Genomic DNA, 24,599 nt, shown 5'->3' on the forward strand with positions numbered 1-24,599 from the left:
AGTTTGTTACACAATAATAGATAATATAAAGGTTATGGGACCTGACCCAAGTTCTTCATTTGTTTTGTATTCCTCAATATTTTATAGTTTTCTTCATGTTGCAACTAAGTCTTTCTTAAGTTTATTTCTAAGTATTTTATGGTTTTTGTCTCTGAGTGACACTTTTTAAAATTTTCACTTCAATGTGTTTTTTGAAAGATTACAGCAAAACTAGTGATTTTTATATATTTATCTTACAGCCAATAATTTACCAGATTCTCATATTATTCTATACTTTTTTTTAAGGGGCTGGGCAGTGGCTCAACTCGAGGCAGATCACCCACTTCCAAGATCCAACTATAAGCTTTTTAACTGCAGCAACTTAAGTATATGCTATTAGAGCTGGAATTAATCATTCTATACTTAAAACAAAAAACCCTAGGGTCTCCTGGATTTCTGGGACATGCAATTGTCATCAGTAAGAAGGAATTTCAAAATAAAGAACTCCACCTTTTCTAAAATTTATGCCAATTACTTGATTTCCTTGTTTTATTAAATCCTCCTAAACTGTGTGGGACATTACTAACCATAGCAAGCATCTGTGTCTGGTTCCTCATTTTTTAGTGAAATGGCTTTTAGTGTTTGTTGTTTAGAATGATAGTCGCTGTTATTTTTCTTTAATTGAGCTATACATAACAAAATTTAACCTTTTAAAGTGTACAGTTTGATGAGTTTTAACAATTACTGACATCAAGATCAAGAGCATTTCTGTCACCCCAAAAAGTTCCCTGGTACTCCTTTGCAGACATTCTTTTATATCTTTACTTCAGTTTAAATAAGATACTTGCACTTATGCTGTAACTCCATTGTTAATATTTGCACAAGGCTGGGCACAGGGCTAACGCCTGTCATCCCAGCACTTTGGGAGGCCGAGGCAGGCTTGAGCCCAGGAGTTCGAGACCAGCCTGGACAACATAGGGCGACCCCATCTTTACAAAAGAAAAAAACCTCAACGTTGTTCATAATGAGCTCAAAGTATCCCTTTTTTTTTTTTTTCTGAGACCGAGTCTCACTGTCACCCAGGCTGGAATGCAGTGGTGTGATCTCAGCTCACTGCAACCTCAACCTCCAGAGTTCAAGTGATTCTCCTGCCTCAGCCTCCTGTGTAGCTGGCATTACAGGCGCTTACCACCATACCTGGCTAACTTTTGTATTTTTTAAGTAGAGACGGTGTTTCACCATGTTGGCCAAGCTGGTCTCGAACTCCTGACCTCAAGTGATCAGTCCACCTCGGCCTCCCAAAGTGCTGGGATTACAGGCATAAGCCACCGTGCCAGGCCTACAAAAAAAAGTTTTAAGTTAGCCAGATGTTGGTGGTACATGCCTGCGGTCTCAGCTACTCAAGAGGCTGAAATGGGAGGACTGCTTGAGCCCAGAAGGTCGGGCCTACAGTAAGCCATGATCCTGCCACTGCATTCCAGCCTGGGTAATAGAGCAAGACCCTGGCTCAAAAAAATATATTTTTAAAATTTAAATTTAAAAATTAAAAAAATATATTTGCACAAGTTCTATATAAACAGAAACCATATCTATATTGCTCACCCCTGTATTTCTAGCACCTAGTGTAATTCCTGGCACATACCAGGCCCTAAACATTTGCTGAAATGATGAGTTAATTAATGAATAAACCAATCAACCAACCAACCAATTCACCTTGGAGCTTGGCTCTATTCCTTAATGTTCCCTGATGCCAACTGCTTTCTTGCCTTGGTCTCCCTAGTCTGCTGACTCCCCACTGACTCCCCACTGCTGGACTACACCTGCCTACTAGGAGAGCTATCGACTGCCCTTAACTGCATTCCTTTACCTATTGGTTTTTCCTTCCGAGTTTAACTACAAAGTGGGGTGCTATCTAGTGGGGTTAGCTTTGCTCAAGGAGAAGCTTAACAACAACAACAACAGTAGCTGTTTCCAGCAATACATAGAGAAAAGCTAAAATTAGGACAAGGGAATCTGATACAAAGGCAGGAAACTTAATAACCATCTGGAGTGTTAGTTCTGGAGGAGCTAGGCCAAGATGGGAACTAGGTCAAAAGTCAGAAGAGGTGAAGAGACCACAGCCAGAAACAACAAAGCTGGGAATTAACTAAGTAGGCCTATTCTCTTTACAAGGTACTCAGCCAGAGAGCCAATCTTTTTTTTTTTTTTTTTTTGAGATGGAGTTTTTGCTCTTGTTGCCCAGGCTGGAGTGCAGTGGCATGATCTGGGCTCACTGCAACCGCCGCCTCCTGGGTTCAAGCGATTCTCCAGCCTCAGCCTCCCGAGTAGCTGAGATTACAGGCAGGCGCCACCACGCCCGCCCGGCTAATTTTTGTGTTTTTAGTAGAGACAGGGTTTCGCCATGTTGGCCAGGCTGGTATTGAACCCCTTACCTCAGGTGATCCGCCCACCTCAGCCTCCCAAAGTGCTGGGATTGCAGGCATGAGCCACCGTGCCCAGCCCAGAGAGCCAATCTTTAAGGGACAGAGCTGATCAGACAACGGCCCGCCATCTTCTGCCAGCCTACCATCTTGTGCTCTGCCTGCCTCATGAATTCCCACCATCATCTGCAGAAACGTCTACCCACAAGCAGTGGCTCTATTTTGAAGGATATGTCTCTGTCTCAGTTCCCTCCAGGTGCAGCACCAACTCCCCACCACTCACTAGTTAAGGTGGCATTTGCAGTTTCAGAACTGGTTGCTTACTTATTCAGAATTGGAGGAAAAGGTGAAGAAGCTGAGCTGTGAAATGCAGAAAAAAAAGTGAAGAAACTCAGTTTTCTCTCAAAACAGAAAATAAAGGAGTTAAAATATATAAAAATGCAACTGAAATCTCTGAATGTAATTCACACTCTAGTATGCTCTTTTAAAAAAAGATGAAAGCACAGAAGCATACATAAAGCATTCTTTGTAAGCTACTCTTTGCTTACTAATAACAAATGTAGGTAAATTGGGCAGATGTAAATAAGGCACCACCACAACATGTGAGCGCCAACCACAGAGCCAAGGTCCGCACACTAAATACGGGAAGTTGTAAAAGACTGTGACAGACTGTCACTAAAAAACTTGTCTTCAGGAATTCGGATGATTATTTGAAAAGATATTCAAAGTTCAATTTTGTTGGAGGAAGCAATAAGGAAGTGGGGTGTCTATGTCAGAGACGGGGGCGGGTATGCGTGGGGGTAACGTATAGAGTAGGTTAAAGGGACGTAGAAAATATTTCCAAAGGCACAAGTTTAGCATGAGGGACTTCCCTCACAGGAAAGACACCTGGTGTTTTATATGTCCTTCTGAACACGGGCAGGGTATTTCTATGAAGTTACAAAGCTGCAATCCCGTTCTCATGTGCAGCAGCACCACAGGTTTTGCTTTCAAATATCTGCAGGTGCATCCTCCTGCACTCGTTAAACTAAGGGTTTTCCTTTTCTGTGCTAGACCCGCTTTTACCACCACGCTCTCCACCTGATTCACAGAAAGGGTTCTACGACCGTCAGGTCACCGCCGCCTTTGTACTTTATGGGGGAGTCGAAGGCCTCAGCGCTGCTCGCGATTTCCCTAAGGTGGTCGGGGAGGTCCCAACCACGTTCTTCTGTAAACCAGATGAGGAAGGCCTGGGGATTCCGGCCGCGGAAAGGCACAGAGGAGGTGTAGGCTCGGACTGCCCAAGTGACGCACTTGTAGGCGGATTCAGAAACGCATACTCTCGAGACGGAGGCGGAGCCCCCAGACTCAGACCGACCCCCCAGAACAGGGCGGCCTTGCCTGAGGCATGAAGGCTTTCTAGGCCAGCTTCTAAAAGCTGTGTACAATGGAGACTCCTGGAATAGGCACATATCTATACTGTAATCAGAACGAGATGTAACATCTAAGACGCAGGACAGGGCTCCGGCAAAGACACGCTGGGGGAACGTGAAAGAAAGGGCTAAAACTACGCAGCTGGTCCTCAGAGACCAAAGACTACAACCCCCAGCATTCAATGCAGTGTACCCCTAGGACGTTGCATGCCGGGAGCTGTAGTTTCTCACCGCCCCCCATCTGAAAGTGTTCTAGGGGATTTTCAACCTCTCTCGTGTGTTTCTTCTTTCCGAGAAGCGCCGCCACACGAGAAAGCTAGCCGCGAAAATCGTGCTGGAATCACTTCCAACGTAACCCCAGGCATAGATGGGAAAGGGTGAAGAACACGTTGCCATGGCTACCGTTTCCCCTGGTCACGCAATAAACGCTCTCTAGGATCCGGAAGTAGTTCCGCCGCGACCTCTCGAAAAGGATGGATGTGTTCTGTGCTTACATTCATTGGACGTTTTCCCTTAGAGGCCAAGGCCGCCCAGGCAAAGGGGCGGTCCCACGTGTGAGGGGCCCGCGGAGCCATTTGATTGGAGAAAAGCTGCAAACCCTGACCAATCGGAAGGAGCCACGCTTCGGGCATCGGTCACCGCACCTGGACAGCTCCGATTGGTGAACTTCAGTCCCCCCCACGAATCCTCATTGGGTGCCGTGGGTGCGTGGTGCGGCGCGATTGGTGGGTTCATGTTTCCCGTCCCCCGACCGCGAGAAGTGGGGGTGAAAAGCGGCCCGACCTGCTTGGGGTGTAGTGGGCGGACCGCGCGGCTGGAGGTGTGAGGAGCTGAACCCGGGAGTGGGGGGGTGGAGGCGGCTCCTGCGATCGAAGGGGACTTGAGACTCACCGGCCGCACGCCATGAGGGCCCTGTGGGTGCTGGGCCTCTGCTGCGTCCTGCTGACCTTCGGTGAGTGATTCTGGAGGAGCAGACGTTCCCTCTCCACACACGCGGCCGCTTCTCGAAGGTTCTGGGGGCGTTGAACGTAGGAGGGGGGATCCCGGGGCCTGCGGTGGGCCAAGGGACTTCACCATTCCTCGAAAGAGGGCAAGGGGATTACGTTTATTCTCTTCTTCCTCTGAAAATAAAGAGAGCAACATCATCTAACTCGCCTATAGATCTAATAGTATTTCGCCCGGAGGTCTCAGCGACCTCGGGGTGGGGCCTCTCTGGGGCTCTGGCTCCCCCGGGAGCTGAGCAAGTCCCTCCCCCCTCCCCGCCCGGAGGACTTTTTCGGCCACCGCAACCTTCGGCCATCCCAGCTTTCCCGTCCCCTAATTCCCCAGACTCCGACTCCTCGCAAGCGCGTGTCCCTTCTTAGATGTTGGCCTCGGGAGAGTGAGGCCTGGGGCCCGCGGAATGGCAGTGTCAGCGTGTTTGATTCGGTTTTGCTGGAGTTCGGTTCTTAACATTTCTCCCCCTTCTCATGCCTCTGGGCTCAATTTCAGTTCCCCTCGCCAGAGGTTGCATAAATCCTATTTGCATTCTGACCTGTGATAACGAAGGCCGAAGTTTTGGCTTGGTCAGTTGCGAGGCCTTGGCTCGGCCTGCGCGCAACACGTGTGGGTGTAGAAGAGGCCTGGTATCAGTCTGCTTAACGTTATTTATAAATGATCGGAGACACACTGTTTAGAAGTGGTGACTGCCTCCGTATTTCAGGATCTACTGGGGACCTCAGCATCTGAACTTAAATAGATGTTCTGTCTTGGCTTTACCTTGGGTATTTAAACCAGGGAATGCACTCTTTCTTCCCCACCTCCCTTAGTTACCAACTGAATTTTGCAACCCCTACCCTTCCCTATTTGATCATCCTCCTTGGAGAAGTGTGATGTTGAAGAGTTTGCCCGTGTTAAATCTTCAGGGTCGGTCAGAGCTGACGATGAAGTTGATGTGGATGGTACAGTAGAAGAGGATCTGGGTAAAAGTAGAGAAGGCTCAAGGACGGATGATGAAGTAGTACAGAGGTTTGTGTTCATTTGAACTTACCTATGCAGATAAGCCCTGTGAACCTTGTGAGTTACGGTCACTTCTTATGTATCTCTTCTCCAAAGGTGCAGATAGCCTAACACCCTGTATTTAAATACCTGGTGAGTTGTGTGCATACATACCTCCTAACTTGCCCCTAGGAGTGATGAAAACTGAGTGAATTCGTTTGAAAACTATATTGCGGAATACTAGCACCATAAACTTTGTAAGACTTTATAGAAGAGACTTTCAGTTGGATTTGTATTCATTAACTGTGTACACCAAGTAAGTTTAAACATGGGATTTCTGTCTGTTGAACAATATTTTAAAATTTGGCTTCTTGGGACTTATTGACAGTTTTGGAGTCCTCACTGTGGAGCATAAATGAGTATGATTTTGCTTTTTAGTAGAGGAAAGTTGGAATTTTTTTTTTTCTGGCAATTTTAAGAACCGTGTATTTCCAGTGCAATGTTAAAGGCAGCCTACTGCTGTGCTAACATGATGAGACGGTATATCAGTTATATTTTATAAAGGTTTCCATTTTAACCCCCAAGACAATATTCAGAGGCCCCTGTGCTTTTATCATAATTCCTCTAGTTTTGAAGGGAACTATGCCATGCAATATTTGCTTATCTAACTGATTTCCTCAGAGAGGAAGAAGCTATTCAGTTGGATGGATTAAATGCATCACAAATAAGAGAACTTAGAGAGAAGTCAGAAAAGTTTGCCTTCCAAGCCGAAGTTAACAGAATGATGAAACTTATCATCAATTCATTGTATAAAAATAAAGAGGTAAGCAACATGTGGTTAGAATATTTTATCTCTGTATGGTGCCATACTTGTTTACTTAAATTTGCTTAATTTATTGCAAAAGTAATGTAGTATCCAAGTAAGTAGGTAACAACCTTTAGATACCTAATATGTCCAAGAATTGCTACCAGATACCTGGGAAGAAAGGGAGTGTCAGACATTTTCCTTTTCCTTTACCTCTAAATAGGTTCATGGCCTGATAATAGTTGTGAGTGTAAGGGCAGTCACATAAACTAAACTTCTTGCATTGCATACCTGAAGATCACTGTTAGGTGAATAGTGTTACTACCCTTACCAGTTAATGTATCCCTTATAGTTGCCACAGTTCTTTGTGTAAGGAGCTATGCCTTTTTTTTATCAAAAGAGTAAAGCCACTCCTATACCATAAGAAGTCTTAATTCCTTAAAGAGTGCTTTTATAAGGTACAGAGAAGAAATAAATGGGTTTGGCATAAAATCGAATATCTTAATGCATCTTGAGGATAGTCTAAGTGTATTCCCTCTGGCTTCCATTTAGATTTTCCTGAGAGAACTGATTTCAAATGCTTCCGACGCTTTAGATAAGATAAGGCTAATATCACTGACTGATGAAAATGCTCTTTCTGGAAATGAGGAACTAACAGTCAAAATTAAGGTAAGTGCAAGGCAGTTTTTCTTTCTTTTAAAGGAAAAGGAATCCTTACAGGTAGAGGATCCCTATCAGTCAAGATAGGCTAGATTATATTGCAGTGGCAAAAAACCCCCAAGTCTCAGTGGCTTGAAAGTCAGCAAACTATGGCCAAATCTGACTTGACTGGTTTTTATAAGTAGTTTTATTGGAATGCAGCCATGCCCATTTGTTATCTGTGACTGCTTCTGTGCTTCAACAGCAGAATCAAGTTGTTTTAACAGGAACATAAGTCTCCCAAAGCCTAAAATATTTACTGTGTGGCCCTTTACAGAAAAAGTTTGCCAGCCCCTGGCTTAAATCATTGATCACAGGCTGCCTGTGGTCTTTGCTCTGCCTCATCCTCATGCTGGGACAGAGGCGTGGGCAGCCATCTGGAGTATGTAGCCAGTTGCCATGGTGCAGAGCAAGCTTAGAGGGTCTCATACTATTATAATTAAAGGCTCAGCCTGAAAACAGAGCTCTCCTTTACAATTCATTGGCCATTTATAACTCATTGGCCAAAACTAGTCACATGGCCTTAGCCATTCTTAAATGGAAAGTAGAATCCTCCTAAGTTTCTGGAAGGCAGACAGCCAGGAATATTGAGTGAAGAATATTACTTCTTCACTCAATATTCCTGGCTGTCTGCCTTCCAGAATCTGTGATCCATCACATTCCAAATAGAGGAATCATTCAAGTTGTTTTGTTTTCTATCAAAGAAATAGGCAAGACATAAAATTTTATTTTTCTTGAATTGTTTTTCTTCAAAGGTAACTTGTTTTATTTAGGTCAGCCTCTAACCTTTGACATTTAGGCCAGTCTGCCCATTTGATATTAATACTTTCTCAAATACATAAATTAAGATGTACACTTTCAGAAAAGGCCATAAGAAACTATGTGGAGGAAAATATCTCAGTTTAGTTTCTGTATTGGAATTGATGGGACCCAAAGCTTGTTAGTTCCTCAATATTTGTTTGGCATAATGTAAATATTAAATACAACTATCTGGTTCTTGTCTTGCTTTTAGTGTGATAAGGAGAAGAACCTGCTGCATGTCACAGACACCGGTGTAGGAATGACCAGAGAAGAGTTGGTTAAAAACCTCGGTACCATAGCCAAATCTGGGACAAGCGAGTTTTTAAACAAAATGACTGAAGCACAGGAAGATGGCCAGTCAACTTCTGAATTGATTGGCCAGTTTGGTGTCGGTTTCTATTCCGCCTTTCTTGTAGCAGATAAGGTTATTGTCACTTCAAAACACAACAACGATACCCAGCACATCTGGGAGTCTGACTCCAATGAATTTTCTGTAATTGCTGACCCAAGAGGAAACACTCTAGGACGGGGAACGACAATTACGTGAGTATGACCGATTCCTTATAAGAATTAATAGTCACGGTGAGGATCTTGACTCTCCAGTTCTATTCTCTGAGCAAATGACTTATTCTGGGCCTTAATTTTCCTGCCTATAAAATGAGGAAACAGAACTGTTATCACTTGAAGAAATGTTTGAGGACCTGCAAAGGGCCAGGTACAAAGGTTTGTGATTGCTGTTGTACATGGACGGTATAAAGTAGGAAAGAGCAGCAGCTTCCCCAGGGGAGAAGGCTTCTTGGGTACCCACAGAGGAGGCACTGCTTGGTCAGTTTCCCAGGTTAGAAGAGTAATTTGTCTGTGGAGCATTCTGAATAAAGGCATGGAGGCACAGCATGCTCACTAGATGAACAGAGTTCTTTTTGGTGGCAGTTACGGATAGAATGTGATGAACTTTTTTTATTTATTTTTTTTGAGACGGAGTCTCGCTCTTGTTGCCCAGGCTGGAGTGCAATGGCACAATCTCGGCTCACCACAACCTACGCTTCCCGGGTTCAAGCGATTCTCCTGCCTCAGCCTCCCAAGTAGCTGGGATTATAGGCATGCACCACCACGCCCAGCTAATTTTGTATTTTTAGTAGAGACGGGGTGTCTCCATGTTGGCCAGGCTGGTCTCAAACTCCCGACCTCACATGATCCACCCGCCTCGGCCTCCCAAAGTGCTGGGATTACAGGCATGAGCTACTGTGCCCAGCCAGAATGTGATGAACTTTTTAAGATTTTCAAGGTGGTGTGGAGGATGTGAGGAGGGGACAAGGGGAGATTCTTTGGGGGAAATATTCCTCTTGAAAATATTCAAGATGAGTGGTAGCAACCAGGGCTGGGGCTGGCTTGTAGAGATAAAGGGCTTAAAGAAAGTTCATGAAAGTTGTGAAAGCTGTGGAATAAAATATGTCATTTAAGGATAGTTACAAGTTTTTAAATTTGAATTAAGATCCCTCTTAAGCCAGTAACTGTTGTTTATATAGGTGAGACAGAGCCAGTGCCCTACAGTATCTCTCGTTGCTTATTAGCACTGTGACGTAGACAGGGCAGCTTTTTGCCTTTTTAAAATTTTACCATCTTGGAGATGAGGAAATTCTATTTCAGAGGTCAGTTGGCTTGCCAACTCCTGCTAAGTGAGTAACAGAATGTGCCTACAGCTTCCATTTTCTTTTTTCTTAATTCAGTTTTAAATTTTCTTAACATTAAGGGAAAGAAGCACATACTTATCATTGTGGCCAACTTTCTTCATCCTAGAAAGTAACATTTCTTGTTTTTACTGCAGCAGATGTTCTTTTAATGAAGACTAATTAGATGACTGCATTTTAATACTTTTTTAACTTGTGTTCCCAATTTACCTTTCCCTGCCTTTGTCACTAACATTGATATCTGCAGGTCTCATTTGGAGGCATCACTAAGAGTTATGCCCCAGTGCCCTCTCTTTTTAAGCACTGGGCTAGGTGTTGGAGAAGGATAGGGAAATCATTCCGAAAGAAAGATAGAAAGTGATGTCCCAAGAGGTGTTAATGTCAGGTTGCTAAGAAACAGGTGAAATTATCTGGATATAAGCTCCATGAAGGCAAACATTTTGTTGGAAGCTCCATTCCCAAAGCTTAACACTTAATTTGGCAGCCATTTGTATGAATAAGTGAGGTTAAACAGGACAGTTCCACGCAGGGAATGATGACTGCTAACACCTATCCAGGACCTAGTTTCCACGACCATGCATATCTTTTTAAAAATTTCCTTTGCCCACTTAATTTTAACATACATTTTCTCCAAGTTAAGTTTCAGCCCTTTTCTCATTGTCCATATGATTCTTATGTAGTCTTACATAAGAACCTGCCACGGCCTCAGGTTCCATCTCTAGTTCTCAAATTTATATTCTTAGCCTAGATCAGGAGTCAGCAAACTTTTTCTTGAAAGAGCCAGCTAGTAGAAAAAAAGATAAAAGAAAACAACAAAAAAGAAAGAGCCAGCTAGTAAATATTTTTAGCTTGTGAGCTATATGGTCTGTCACATGTCCCAACTCTGTTTAGCTTGAAAGCAGGCATAGACAATACATAAGGATGTGTCCCAGCCAAGTGTGGTGGCTCATCCCTATAATCCCAACACATCGGGAGGCTGAGGTGGGAGGATCACTTGAACCCAGGAGTTTGAGGTCAGCCTGGACAACATAGTGGGATCCCATCTCCACAAAAAAATAAAAATAAAAAATTAGCTGGGCACGGTGGTGCATGCCTGTAGTCCCAGCTACTCAGGAGGCTGAGGTAGGAGGATCGCTTGAGCCTGGCAGGTCAAGGCTGCAGTGAGCCATCATCATGCCTGGGTGACAGAGGTCCAAAAAAAAAAAAAAAAAAACAAAACAGTGTCCCAATAAAATTTCTAATGAGTGCCAGCTATACCTCTATAGCTTGCCAGCCCCTTTCTAGGTCTCATTGCTGGGCTCTGTGTTCATGTGTTTAATTGCCTTTTAAATGCTTCTACCTAAGATATCTAACCAGCAGCTTCTACTTGCATCCAAAACTGAACTCTTAATCCCCAAATCACTAGAACATGTGCTCTGAGACCAGCAGCCTAGTCACTCACTAGGCTTTGTCATATCATGGCTACTTATTGGCCAGGTACCACTAAGCTAATGAGCCTTTTGAGACAGGGAGGGAACCATAGATAGACCATTTCCCATACTTAATTGGGAACACAAGTATCAAGATATGGACTACCTACTGTGCTTAAGAATAGGTTCTAGGCCGGGCACAGTGGCTCACACCTGTAATCCCCGCACTGCCCGGTGGAATTCTATATAATAGTGGAAATGTTCTATATCTGCACTTTTCCATTTGGGCAATCACCAGCCACATGTGACTGTTCAGTACTTGGAATGTGGCAGCATAACTGGAACTGAACTGTACATTTTATTTAAATAAGTCACATGTGCCCAGTGGCTGCCATTTTGGATAGTGCAGCTATAAATATAAACCAGATTAATTTTCTAGCTTTTTTAAGGAAAATGTTTTCATTAATTAGGAATAGTTATCTACAATAATCATTAGGTTTCTGGAATAACAGTAAGAGCTATGAGAGTGCATGATTCCATTTTTCTCCAGAATATTTCAGTGCTTTCTCACCTTGAAAAATGAAAACCATCTATTCAGAAGATTGGGAATATTTTAATTGTCTACTTAAAACTAAGGTTATTCTCCACTTGAGGTAATGTAGAGGAGATTCTTCTCTTTACTGTATCTATATGTGTTACATTTTAGCTCACAAACCCTTGTTGGTGATGGAGAGTTAACATGAATAATTAGGACATCTTGGATTATACTGAACTGCTGGCTATTACCATGGTATTTAGATGAATTTATAATCAGATCTTCTAAATGTTAGGTGTCTCTAAACATCGAATTTTTCTTGCAGCCTTGTCTTAAAAGAAGAAGCATCTGATTACCTTGAATTGGATACAATTAAAAATCTCGTCAAAAAATATTCACAGTTCATAAACTTTCCTATTTATGTATGGAGCAGCAAGGTAAATCTATATTGATTAAAAACTTATATGTATTACCTTGGCATGTATTTAAATATTCAACACTAAAAGAACGAAGGCAGGCTGGCGAGGTGGCTCATGCTTGTAATCCCTGCACTTTGGGAGGCCGAGACAGGTGGATCACCTGAGGTCAGGTGTTCGAGACCAGCCTGGCCAACATGGCAAAACCCCATCTCTACTAAAAATACAAAAATATTAGCTGGGTGTGCGGTAGCACACGCCTGTAATCCCAGCTACTCGGGAGGCTGAAGCAGGAGAATTGCTTGAACCCAGGAGATGGAGGTTGCAGTGAGCCGAGATCACCCCGCTACACTCCAGCCTAGGGGACAAAGCAAGACTGTCTCAAAAAAAAAAAGGAATGAAGGCAAAATATGGTCTATTAGTTAAGGATACTCTCAGGGTTTTCTTACAAAAACCTGTTTTTTGATCTGTAATGTTACGTCATATTCTGTAGACAAAATCAGAATTGTTAAACAAATGAGTTTAACCATAATTCTCTTATTTCAACAGACTGAAACTGTTGAGGAGCCCATGGAGGAAGAAGAAGCAGCCAAAGAAGAGAAAGAAGAATCTGATGATGAAGCTGCAGTAGAGGAAGAAGAAGAAGAAAAGAAACCAAAGACTAAAAAAGTAAGTCTGGTTCATCTCCCTGCATAAGATATTGTTTAACATGTATAGGCAAAACCAGGAAAACCTAAGTATGCACTGGCTGATTTGAAGTCAGCTTCAGTTCAGGTGCTAAGTCCATGGAGCCAGCTTTTAAAATAAGGCCTTTGTTTGTATGTTGAATACATTGTCCTGTAGAAAGTTTTAAGTATCAAACCCAGGTCATTTTTATGAAGAGTTTTCTGACTTTTATATATTGCCTAGGACTGGTGGCTTATATGTTTGGAATTTTAAAATCTTAAAAAGCTTTCTGAGTCCTCTTTTGTCTTTTTATCATGCAGAGATTAACTATAAAAATGGTTCTCTGGCTTGCTTAGGTAGCAGACTAAGAAGTATTGATTATGGTGGTTGAGAAATATTTTTGTAAAATGTTGGATTTCTTTAAGTCATGAAATGGGAATATGTAATATGTATTTTCTTCTCACCTCAAAACAAATATTTTCAAGAAACGTTTTTGCTAGTTAAAAATAACAATGAAGAAAAACTTAAGTGGCTTTTCATCAGTTAACAATTGTCTCTTTGAATTAAATATTGAGAAAAATACTTTGCTTTTGATACAGTTGGCAGAAACCTTACTAGATAACAGGTATCCTTTGGTGCCTTTTTTTTTTTCTTTAATCTGGAGACAGAGTCTCTGCCACCCAGGCTGGAGTGCGGTAGCACAATCATAGCTCCCTTCATCCTTGAACTCCTAGGCTTAAGCAGTCCTTTCACCTCAGCCTCCCAAGTAGCTAGGACCACAGACACACACCACCAACAGACACACGCCACCATGACTGGCTAATTTTAAAAAATTTTTTGTATAGATGGAGGTCTTGCTATGTTGCCTGGACTGGTCTTGAACTCCTAGGTTCAAACAGTTCTCCTACCCTAACTTCCCAAAGTGCTAGGATTACAGGCGTGAGCCACCACACCAGGCCTCTGGTGCTTTACATGGTCTTTTGAAATCTACTGAAGCCATGGTTACTGCTAGGATAACCTTGGTGAGCGCTGAGAGAGACTAATCAAATACTATAATAACTTCAGGTTGAAAAAACTGTCTGGGACTGGGAACTTATGAATGATATCAAACCAATATGGCAGAGACCATCAAAAGAAGTAGAAGAAGATGAATACAAAGCTTTCTACAAATCATTTTCAAAGGTAAATATTTATAATTCCCTAGCTTCTGGTTATTAATGAATAGACAAAATATCACCCTGTTAGTTTAATTGTATATGGTATGTGACCATGAATATAAGATGGTCCATTCCCATTTTTTCCCAGTGAGAAAATTCAAAAAAAGACCTTTAGGCCAACTATAATATGTCTACTTCTGGTTTATTGACCTAGTCATAATTAAAATCACATTTATGAACCTTTGAGATTGACATCTCAGTAGAGATGGTCTTTGAGAGTAATTGGTTTCCAGAACACACCATTTTTACTTAAGTTGAATTACTATACTCATCACTACTTCAAAATTGTAGCAGTTATTAAAATTAGTCCTAGCTCTTAGTTAATAGTGAAACTACAAAATCAATAATGTTTGAAACAGTTTTATGGCTGTTTAAACACAATTGGTTTCCTTTTTATTCCTGTGTATTTTGTAATACGTGATTTTTTTAAAAAATTATTTTGAGAAGGCGTCTGTAGGCTTCACCAGCTTGCCAAGGGTTTTGTGTGACAAAAAAAGATTAAGAACCACCTACATAGGTAGATGTGTGATTTCCACCACAAAACCCGTAAAACATGAAATCATGTTGTTAAGTGGCTTTTAATATAATCTTTAAAGAGCTTGCTTACAACATCAAACACTTATTGTGAGATCCTATGCCTGGGAATAATTACTAAATTTATGTTTCCTTGCCTGTTTTTTTTTTTTTTTCTTCTTTTACTGATCCCTTCTTGTAACTCTTAAGGATGCAAAACTAGCATTGATAAAGTTTGTTTCAAGTTAATGTTTCCCCAGCAGCATTTGGTACAAGTAGTAGAATGCTCTAGTGGACTTAACCATAGCTAAATAAAACTTAATATTCTGTGTCTGTATTTGTTCTTTTCTCTATCTCATATCCTTTAAATTTCAACTCTTAAAACACTGTTGGTTCTGCCTTCACTTTTATTTCCATAAACTCCAAAGTCCTAGTGTCTATAAACTTACTTTTTATAAAGCAGGTGTATTAGAAATATAATTAATGTGAGCCACACATGATTTGAAATTTTTTAGAAGCCATACAAAAAAAGGAACCATGAAATGCTAATAGTATAATTTATTTAACCCAGCATACCCCAAATAGTATTATTTCAACATAATCAATATAAAAACTAATAATGAGACATTTTATATCCTTTTTAAAATTTGTACTGTGCCTTCAAAATGTATTTTACACTTTAATAGCACATCTGAATTTGAACTAGCTACATTTCAGTGCTTAATAGCCATATGTGTGGTACAGTAATAGATAATGCAGATCAAGAGAATTTCTGACTTTGTTTTACAGATATTTACATACATCTTTGTAGCCACTGTTAGAGCTAAGTTCCATGGAAGAAACATGTTCTTGAGTACTTGTAGTTCAAGGGCACACTGAAGTGTTGTATGTAATTTTGTCATTTAGGCAGGGTGGTGGTTTTCCTATTCACTTCTCTCATACATAAGAAATATAAACTCATCCATCTTTCTGCGAGTTTAGGAAATAATGTTATTGACAATCATCATCAAAACAACCATGTCTAGTGAATTAGAATTGCAATCCTAGTCATTTCTTCACTCCACCCTTTTCTTTCTCTTCCCCCCACCCTTTTCTTTCTCTTCCCTTCTCCTGCCAGTAAAGGAAATTTTTTTGTTAGTTAATTGCTAAACTGAATGTGTACCACATAGTACATTGCTTAGTTCTTGCACTGCTTTTCTCCTGTGTCATTTGAATGACTAAGATACCAACTTTGCACAGGAAAGTGATGACCCCATGGCTTATATTCACTTTACTGCTGAAGGGGAAGTTACCTTCAAATCAATTTTATTTGTACCCACATCTGCTCCACGTGGTCTATTTGACGAATATGGATCTAAAAAGAGCGATTACATTAAGGTGAGTTTTTAAGTAGTACATACTGCGTTTAAAATTTGCAAGTTTAATTTCCAGAAAGTGACTTTTTTTTTGGTCTCTTTAGCTCTATGTGCGCCGTGTATTCATCACAGACGACTTCCATGATATGATGCCTAAATACCTTAATTTTGTCAAGGGTGTGGTAAGTATCTGAAGTTTGGGAGAAGGGGTGATTGTTGTGGGGGTCTGGCAGTGTAGAGTGTTTGGCTTTGCTTTCTTCCAGTGGTTTTATTGCTCACTGAACTTTCTTTTGCCATCTGAAGGTGGACTCAGATGATCTCCCCTTGAATGTTTCCCGCGAGACTCTTCAGCAACATAAACTGCTTAAGGTAAGTGTCTCTGGGAAGAAACTCTCCACTTTGCTGTTTGATTGGGGTTCAGAGGCAGGCTCCATTTGTGGAGTAACCAGATTTTGGGTCTGGTCCATGATTCTTCAGATGAATTTCCTTTCATTCTGGAGTTATCAGATCCTAAGAATCTGATTTTTTTTCTCCTAACATTTAATAATGAAGTTTCAAACATCTAGAAAAAAATTAAAGAATTGTACAGGTCCAGGATTAACATTTTGTCATCCAGACACATAGCCACCTTTTTATCAAGCCTTTCATTAAACCTTTCCCCTCCAATACTTCCATAATTAGAAGATTCTTTAGTTTTTGAATTTAAAAGTATTTGAAAGTAGAATATTTGTTCACTTCATTTAGATGCTAGAGAGAGAGTATCAGTGAGTTTTAAGGTTAGAATATAAACATTAAGGCAATCTTGTGGCTATTTGCATGGACAGCTGAATTTCAGCCCAATCTGAATGAATAGGAGTGCTTCACCATTTCCTGCCCCTCAATAAATGGCAATAACGATATTGTCTTTGTGTCTTTCACACTCCTCCCTGGGTACCTTACATTCTGAAAAGTTTGAGATTAACTTCTCTAATCAGTTATTCTTTCATTGTGTTTAGGTGATTAGGAAGAAGCTTGTTCGTAAAACGCTGGACATGATCAAGAAGATTGCTGATGATAAATACAATGATACTTTTTGGAAAGAATTTGGTACCAACATCAAGCTTGGTGTGATTGAAGACCACTCGAATCGAACACGTCTTGCTAAACTTCTTAGGTTCCAGTCTTCTCATCATCCAACCGACATTACTAGCCTAGACCAGTATGTGGAAAGAATGAAGGAAAAACAAGACAAAATCTACTTCATGGCTGGGTCCAGCAGAAAAGAGGTGAGATGAACTCGTAAGTGTTGTCAGCCATTCTGGAAGGTAGCTAGGAATTTATAGCCAACTCTTGAGGGGGAGAAAAGGAAAACTTAATTGTGTAACTGGAGTAGTTATAAGGCCTGGTCAGTCACTGACAGGAAGATGGTTTATATTCTCTGAACCTCCTAATGCTTCACCTGTAAAATGGGGTTTTTAATGATGTATAAACATAGCAGCTGCTAGGATAAACAAATACACCAGGGCCAGACTTGGAAAACTTTGTGACTTCTCTTAATTTTGTAGGCTGAATCTTCTCCATTTGTTGAGCGACTTCTGAAAAAGGGCTATGAAGTTATTTACCTCACAGAACCTGTGGATGAATACTGTATTCAGGCTCTTCCCGAATTTGATGGGAAGAGGTTCCAGAATGTTGCCAAGGAAGGAGTGAAGTTTGATGAAAGTGAGAAAACTAAGGAGAGTCGTGAAGCAATTGAGAAAGAATTTGAGCCTCTGCTGAATTGGATGAAAGATAAAGCCCTTAAGGACAAGGTATTGTGGAAATTACAAATTGTGGAAATATTAGTATCTGCATTTAACAGAAAGTTATTTTGTCAACAAATTAAGCTGCAGCTGGTTACTTTGTAACCATTAGAATGGTAAAAATTTAATTAATGTAATTAAATTATTGGGAGAAAGCTTAAAACTTTTGACAGTAGTTTAATACTGCTTTGTTAATAAGTTGTTACAAATTAAATTTTATATGTTTTTAAAAGGTGGTATTTAAACTTCTGACTAAAAAATTCAGATTATCAAGTAAGTGCCCCTACAAACTCTCCTAAACCTTAAGAAAAGCTATTTTTATGACCTGCTTCTGTGTTTATGATCTTAAGTGATAAAGTCTTAGACAGTTGAAAGACAATTGCTGAATGACCTTACCTGTTGATACTAATTTATATGACTTGATTTCTTTTCCTAAGATTGAAAAGGCTGTGGTGTCTCAGCGCCTGACAGAATCTCCGTGTGCTTTGGTGGCCAGCCAGTACGGATGGTCTGGCAACATGGAGAGAATCATGAAAGCACAAGCGTACCAAACGGGCAAGGACATCTCTACAAAGTAAGCATCCTCGGGAAAGTCCCTGCTAGGGCGTTGCCTCTTACCCAGTCTTCATTTTGGAGATAATACCAGCTTCAATACAAAGAGTAAAATTGCCTTAAATGTCTACCACTGTCTACTATAAGGTAGACAACAAGTTTACGAAGGGATTTCTCCTACATTTGATTGAGAAAGAAAAGGTCTTTGACTCATGATTTTATGATTTTATTGTATTTGATATGTAAACAGGAATTTTCTTAATGTGTTATGCTTATTGTCTTTACTTTTGCATTGGATTATATGCTTAGCCTAATACCTGAATTTATTTTACATTTTTAAATGTAATAGCTGCACATGAGGTTAATGACAACATTCCTCAAGTGAGTTAAGTCCATTTCAAATCACGTCCCCCAAACCCCCAAACATTGAATTATGGGTATCCAGATAGAATGTCTTATAAAGTAGATGGTACAGGACCTGTGAATTAACAGTATTTGAACTCAAGGGCCTATACCTGGAGGTATAGTGAGTCTTTGGTACTCTTTATTTTCAAGAAATATAATATTTCAAGTTTATGTTTTAATGTCACAGCAATGACCTTGAAAATGACTTCTCCCCTACTTTTATTTTCTTTTCTTTCACCTGGAGTATGTTTCTGATATGCTATCTAGTCATCTTCCTTTTTTCCCAAGGCCTAGCTTAAGGATTCTTTTTTTTCCCCCGCCCCCTGAGACGGAGTCTTGCTCTGTCACCCAGGCTGGAGTACAGTGGCGCAATCTCTGCTCACTGCAACCTCCGCCTCCTGCGTTCAAGTTATTCTCCTGTCTTAGCCTCCCGAGTAGCTGGGATTACAGGCACCTGCCAGCACACCCGCTAATTTTTGTATTTTTAGTAGAGACGGCGTTTCACCATGTTGGCCAGGCTGGTCTCGAACTCCTAACCTCGTGATCTGCCCGCTTCGGCTTCCCAAAGTGCTGGGATTACAGGCGTGGGCCACTGCGCCTGGCCAAGATTCTTTTTCTCACAAATGTAGTCTCCATTGTTGTCACAATTCTAAAATTCCATATGTCTTTTAACTATAAATTTCATGCAGAGAATAGTGTTCTGTTTATCTGATATCCCATTGCAATAGTACAAGGGCCATTTAAAACATGTCCACCTATTAATTTCAGGAAATGATTAATTAACAGGAAGTTACCTTGCATTCAACAAACATGAAGACTTCTTATGTCCATGCACTGATGGTCACAGGTAGACATAACTCCTGTCTTTTGTAACATTTAGACTAGTGAAAATGACAAATCAAAGCCAGGCATGGTGACTCACTCCTGTTGTCCCAGCTACTCAGGAGGCTGATGCAAGAGTATCAGTTGATTCCGGGAGTTCGAGGCTGTAGTGTGCTGTAATGGCACTGCACTCTAGATCTAGCCTGGGTAACATAGCCAGACTCCGTCTCTTTTTTATTTAAAAAAGAGGAAGAAAAGCAAGTCATAATCCGAGCCCTACATAGATAATGGGTACACCAGGATAGGGAAAGATGTGGTTCCTCCCTGTCCTCAGAGCTTTAAACTAGAGAAGAGAGAATAATCACAACCAACAGTAAAAAGCTAAGGATTTTGAAGGTATATTCAAAATACATTTGGAACTGAGCTCAGAGAAAAGAAGTTAATTTTTCTTGGAATCATTGGCGAAGGCATCATGGAGAAGGTATTATTATTGGAGCAGCATCCAGAGGCTACATAGATTTTTCTGAACTTGGGGAGGCAGAGCTACAATTATGGTAGTAAGAATAAACTAAGAGGGAACAAACAGCACATTAAATCAGTTCATCTATTCAGCAGTGCTCCAGATACTTGGGACTCATCAGTAAATAAAATAGTTCCCTTCATTTCATTTTTCATCTAACCATGTCCACTTGCTCCCCACCCTGCCTCCCCGTTAAAAGGGAGCAATACAGGCTGGGCACATGGCTCACGTGTGTCATCCCAACACTTGGGAGGCTGAGGTGAGAGAATCACTTGAGGCCAAGAGTTTAAGACCAGCCTGTGTAATATAGTGATACCCTGTCTCTATAACTAAATAAGGAAACAATGCAGTCATCCCTTTTTGTCCATGGGGTGTTGGTTCCAGAACATCCCATGGATACCAAAATCCACACATAGTCAAGTCCGTTAGGTAAAGTTGTGCTGTATTTGCATATAACCTATGCACATCTTCCCATGTACTTTAAATAATCTATAGATTACTTTTAATACCTAATGCAGTGTAAGTGCTATATAAACAGCTATTATACTATATTGGGTTTTTTATTTTTTTCTTGTTTTGCCCTTTCTAATGTTTTCAATCCGAGGTTGATTGACTCCACAGATAAAGTGTACTGGAAAAGTACAGTCGTCCCTAGGTGTATGAGGGAGATTGGTTCTAGGACCCCTGCCAAAATCCACAAATATTCTAGTCCCCCAGTCTGCCCTGTGGAACCCGTGTATATGAAGAGTTGGAACTCTGTGTGTGTGGATTCCACATCCCAAGAATACTGTTATTTTCTCTCCGAGTTTGGTTGCTGAACCTGCACATACGGAGGGCGGACTGTATTTATTGGAAAAAAATAGCATATAAGTTCAAACCTGTGGTGTTCAAGTGTCAATAGTACATTTTGATTTTTTTTTACCAAGAGTTGTTCTCTGTAATTATGAAAAATAAGGGAAATGTATGAACCCTAAAATTGGATATGTTTTGTTAATGTTCATTTTTATCTCTTAACAGTTACTATGCAAGTCAGAAGAAAACATTTGAAATTAATCCCAGACACCCGCTGATCAGAGACATGCTTCGACGAATTAAGGTAGTATTACAGCAGTCCTCTTGCTTGTCTTTTAATTTGAATACTTTGTATCTTTTAATATTGATCTAATGCATCTTCTTGCATCTCAGGAAGATGAAGATGATAAAACAGTTTTGGATCTTGCTGTGGTTTTGTTTGAAACAGCAACGCTTCGGTCAGGGTATCTTTTACCAGACACTAAAGCATATGGAGATAGAATAGAAAGAATGCTTCGCCTCAGTTTGAACATTGACCCTGATGCAAAGGTTTGTATCCCCAACCTTGCCACAAAGGCTGGCTGGCTTTGTTTCTGTTCTTTCAGAATAGGTCTCTCATGATTGAGGGATGTAGCTTTGAGACATTTGCCTAATTTCTACCTTTTGAAAGAATTTTATTGAATGTTTGAATCCCTGTAGTGTCGGGCACTGCACTAGAAACTAAGTCCTCCTTTTATGTCCTCTTTCCTTTTTGCCTGCCTCCTTTTGTTAGCTTGGCTCTTCATTCTAGTTAGAGGATTTAGTCTGTGGTTCTGAATAAATAGAAGTGACATTAATTATGATTTTATACATTTAAATGAGCAAAGTGGAAATAAATCCAAGGCATTAATGGGCCCGTAAATGTTGTGTTTAGGTGGAAGAAGAGCCCGAAGAAGAACCTGAAGAGACAACAGAAGACACAACAGAAGACACAGAGCAAGACGAAGATGAAGAAATGGATGTGGGAACAGATGAAGAAGAACAAGAAACAGCAAAGGTATGGCAAATCAAGAATGTGACTTGCATTTTCAGTTCTGGCAAAGTTAGGACAGAGTTTTAGTTCTGGCAAAGTTAAGACTGTGTAACTTATAGAAGTCAGACTGAGCATTTAAATTGTTTATTTCATGCACAAACCTGTGAGCTAGGTTTTTTTTCTGCTAACTTTTAATACCATCTGGGTTTATTTATTTACAGGAATCTACAGCTGAAAAAGATGAATTGTAAATTATACTCTCACCATTTGGATCCTGTGTGGAGAGGGAATGTGAAATTTACATCATTTCTTTTGGGAGAGACTTGTTTTGGATGCCCCCCAATCCCCTTCTCCCCTGCGCTGTAAAATGTGGGATTATGGGTCACAGGAAGAAGTGGGTTTTTTAGTTGAATTTTTTTTTTAACATTCCTCATGAATGTAAATTTGTACTATTTAACTGACTATTCTTGATGTAAAATCTTGTCATGTGTATAAAAATAAAAAAGATCCCAAATACTCAGTGTCTTGACTGTCTTACAGAGAAACTACCTAATACTTGGCTGAATTTTTTTTTTTTTAATCATGTGTCTTGGGTTCTTTTTCTTACAAAAGTGACTCAGTCTTGAGATTTTTTTTTTTTTTTTTTTTGAGACCGAGTCTTGCTTTTGCCGGCTGGAGTGCAGTGGCGCCATCTCTGCTCACTGCAATCTCCACCTTCCGGGTTCAAGCAATTCTCTGCCTCAGCCTCCCGAGTAGCTGGGATTACAGGTGCCCACCACCATGCCCGGCTAATTTTTTGTATTTTTAGTAGAGACAGGGTTTCACCATCTTGGCCAGGCTGGTCTTTGAACTCCTGACCTCATGATCCGCCCACCTCTGCCTCCCAAGAAAAGATTTTTTTAAAAAAATCAAAGGTTGAGCCAGTCATGGTGACACACACCTGTGGTCCCAGCTCCTGAGGAAGCTGAGGCAGGAGGATTATTTGAACTCAGGAGCTTGAGACTGTTGAAAAACCAAAGAGTTTAAAAAGTCTCCCCCAGGGAGAAGCGAGAATTGCCTTAAAAGATTTCCAAATATATGTAGATACTCCCCCTTTCATAGGGTGGAGCTTAATCTTCCGCTCCTTTTTGAATGTGGGCTAGATTAAGTGACTCCTAAAGAACAGCATGGAGAGGGAAAAAGTAACTTTGCAGTGGAGAAACCTGGCAGACTTAACCAAGTGATCAATGTTAATATCACCAGTGATGTGTACCCCCCTGATAGGATGTGAAGTCAGGTGAACTGCTGTGGTTTCCAAAAACCTGTAATCTCAATCTAATGAGAAAAACAGACATATTTAGAATATGTGAACAGTATTCTTCAAAATTTCCAGAAAATTTTCCTCAGAAAAACAGGCTGAGAAGTAATCATGGATGGCAGAAGACTAAGGATACATGACAACTATTAATAAATACAGTGTGGTACCCTGGAAACAAAAGGGTGTTAAATGGAAAAACTGGTGAAATCTAAAGTCCAGAGTCCAGAGTACAGTTGAGAGTATTGTACCAATATTGGGTTTTTTTGTTTTGAGACGGTGTCACTGTCTCCCACGCTGGAGTGCAGTGGTATGATCTTGGCTCACTGCAACCTCCACCTGGATTCAAGCAATTCTCCTGCCTCAGCCTCCTAAGTAGCTGGGATTATAGGCAACCGCCACCAGGCCTGGCTAATTTTTGTATTTTTAGTAGAGATGGGGTTTCACCATGTTGGCCAGGCTGGTCTTGAACTTGACCTCAAATGATCTGCCCACCTTGGCCTCCCAAAATGTTGGGATTACAGGCATGAGACACCATGCCCAGCCCCAATACTGGTTTCTTACCTGGCATACCATGGTAACTTAAGATGACAACATTCATAGAAACAGCATGGGGTATATGGGAACTCTACTAGATTGTGGTTTTTCTGTAAATCTAAACTTAAAAAAAAAAGCTATCTTTGAAAAAAATCACCCATAATCCTACCAGAGATAACTACCGGCATTGAGTGAAAATCCACATTGACCTATATTTTGAAATGTACTCTTGTTTATGAAACAATCTTTAATTTCACTAGTCTGTTACAGCTAACTGAAATGGTAGTCTTAAGTTTTTGTTGTTTTTACTGTGGGCTAGAGAGAGATGTCTTAGCTGTATATTTAAGGATCATGTGTGTATTAGAAAATTTTGCACAACTTAATTTATGTGCTACAAAGTTTCATTAGAGACTTTACAGTTTTTCTGATGATCTAGTACTCCTCTACGGACTTCTTTTTCTGTTGATGCTTCCCCACCCCCTACCTTAAGGTATTTTTCTAGAATTAGTTTGCAGTAATCATTACCAGCTTCCCTACTTGAGTGTACGTTTTCTGAAAACCACCCTGCTTTTCCCTTTGTGGTAGAATGGCAGCTCAGTTACAGAAACATGCTATACTTAAGGTATATATAGCTTCCTTTTATGGTACAGGCTTATATTAATTGCTACTTGAAATGTTTCCCATTTTGGGGCCACTATGCATTACCATTGTTAATACTCCTATGATATAGAAATCAAAGCCATCAGATCACATTGAATTAGTCATATCTGACACTTTTGCTCCTCAGAATCCTACAATTTCTAAATTTCTGTTGTTCCTAGCAGGAAAGCATCATACTCCTTCAGGAAAGCATCATACTCCTTCAGTTTTTGATAAAAATAAACAGCTCAATCATACCTGTCTTGCATAAAAACTGTTTAACTGGCCTAATTTAATTACCAAACAGGTTGCAACTGGTCTATCTTGGCCTTTTAAGTTAAAAAACATCATTA

At 40.6% G+C, this 24,599-nt stretch overlaps 1 protein-coding gene across 1 annotated transcript; it reads left to right on the forward strand.

Annotated features, from left to right (window-relative positions):
* The first annotated feature begins 4,045 nt into the window (after window positions 1–4,045).
* Window positions 4,046–22,292, forward strand: HSP90B1 (heat shock protein 90 beta family member 1). The gene is made up of 18 exons (XM_054444170.1): window positions 4,046–4,763; window positions 5,716–5,818; window positions 6,470–6,611; window positions 7,146–7,262; window positions 8,305–8,636; window positions 12,051–12,162; window positions 12,691–12,810; window positions 13,873–13,989; window positions 15,777–15,914; window positions 15,997–16,074; window positions 16,196–16,261; window positions 16,888–17,157; window positions 17,437–17,682; window positions 18,111–18,247; window positions 20,990–21,068; window positions 21,158–21,313; window positions 21,678–21,800; window positions 21,998–22,292. Exons 1-18 carry the CDS (start codon window positions 4,715–4,717, stop codon window positions 22,025–22,027), a joined length of 2,415 nt encoding a protein of 804 aa, XP_054300145.1. The 5' UTR covers window positions 4,046–4,714; the 3' UTR covers window positions 22,028–22,292.
* Window positions 22,293–24,599: the final 2,307 nt, after the last annotated feature.

This window comes from Pongo pygmaeus, chromosome 10, assembly GCF_028885625.2.
Source record: "Pongo pygmaeus isolate AG05252 chromosome 10, NHGRI_mPonPyg2-v2.0_pri, whole genome shotgun sequence".
In the NCBI taxonomy this organism is placed as follows: Eukaryota; Metazoa; Chordata; class Mammalia; order Primates; family Hominidae; genus Pongo; species Pongo pygmaeus.

Excerpts from the sequence above, each read along its gene's own strand:
- HSP90B1 (XM_054444170.1), top strand. The coding sequence starts at position 4,715 with ATGAGGGCCCTGTGGGTGCTGGGCCTCTGCTGCGTCCTGCTGACCTTC. Across the intron at positions 13,990-15,776 it reads TCTACAAATCATTTTCAAAG|GAAAGTGATGACCCCATGGC; the intron begins GTAAATATTTAT and ends AACTTTGCACAG. Across the intron at positions 16,075-16,195 it reads TTAATTTTGTCAAGGGTGTG|GTGGACTCAGATGATCTCCC; the intron begins GTAAGTATCTGA and ends TGCCATCTGAAG.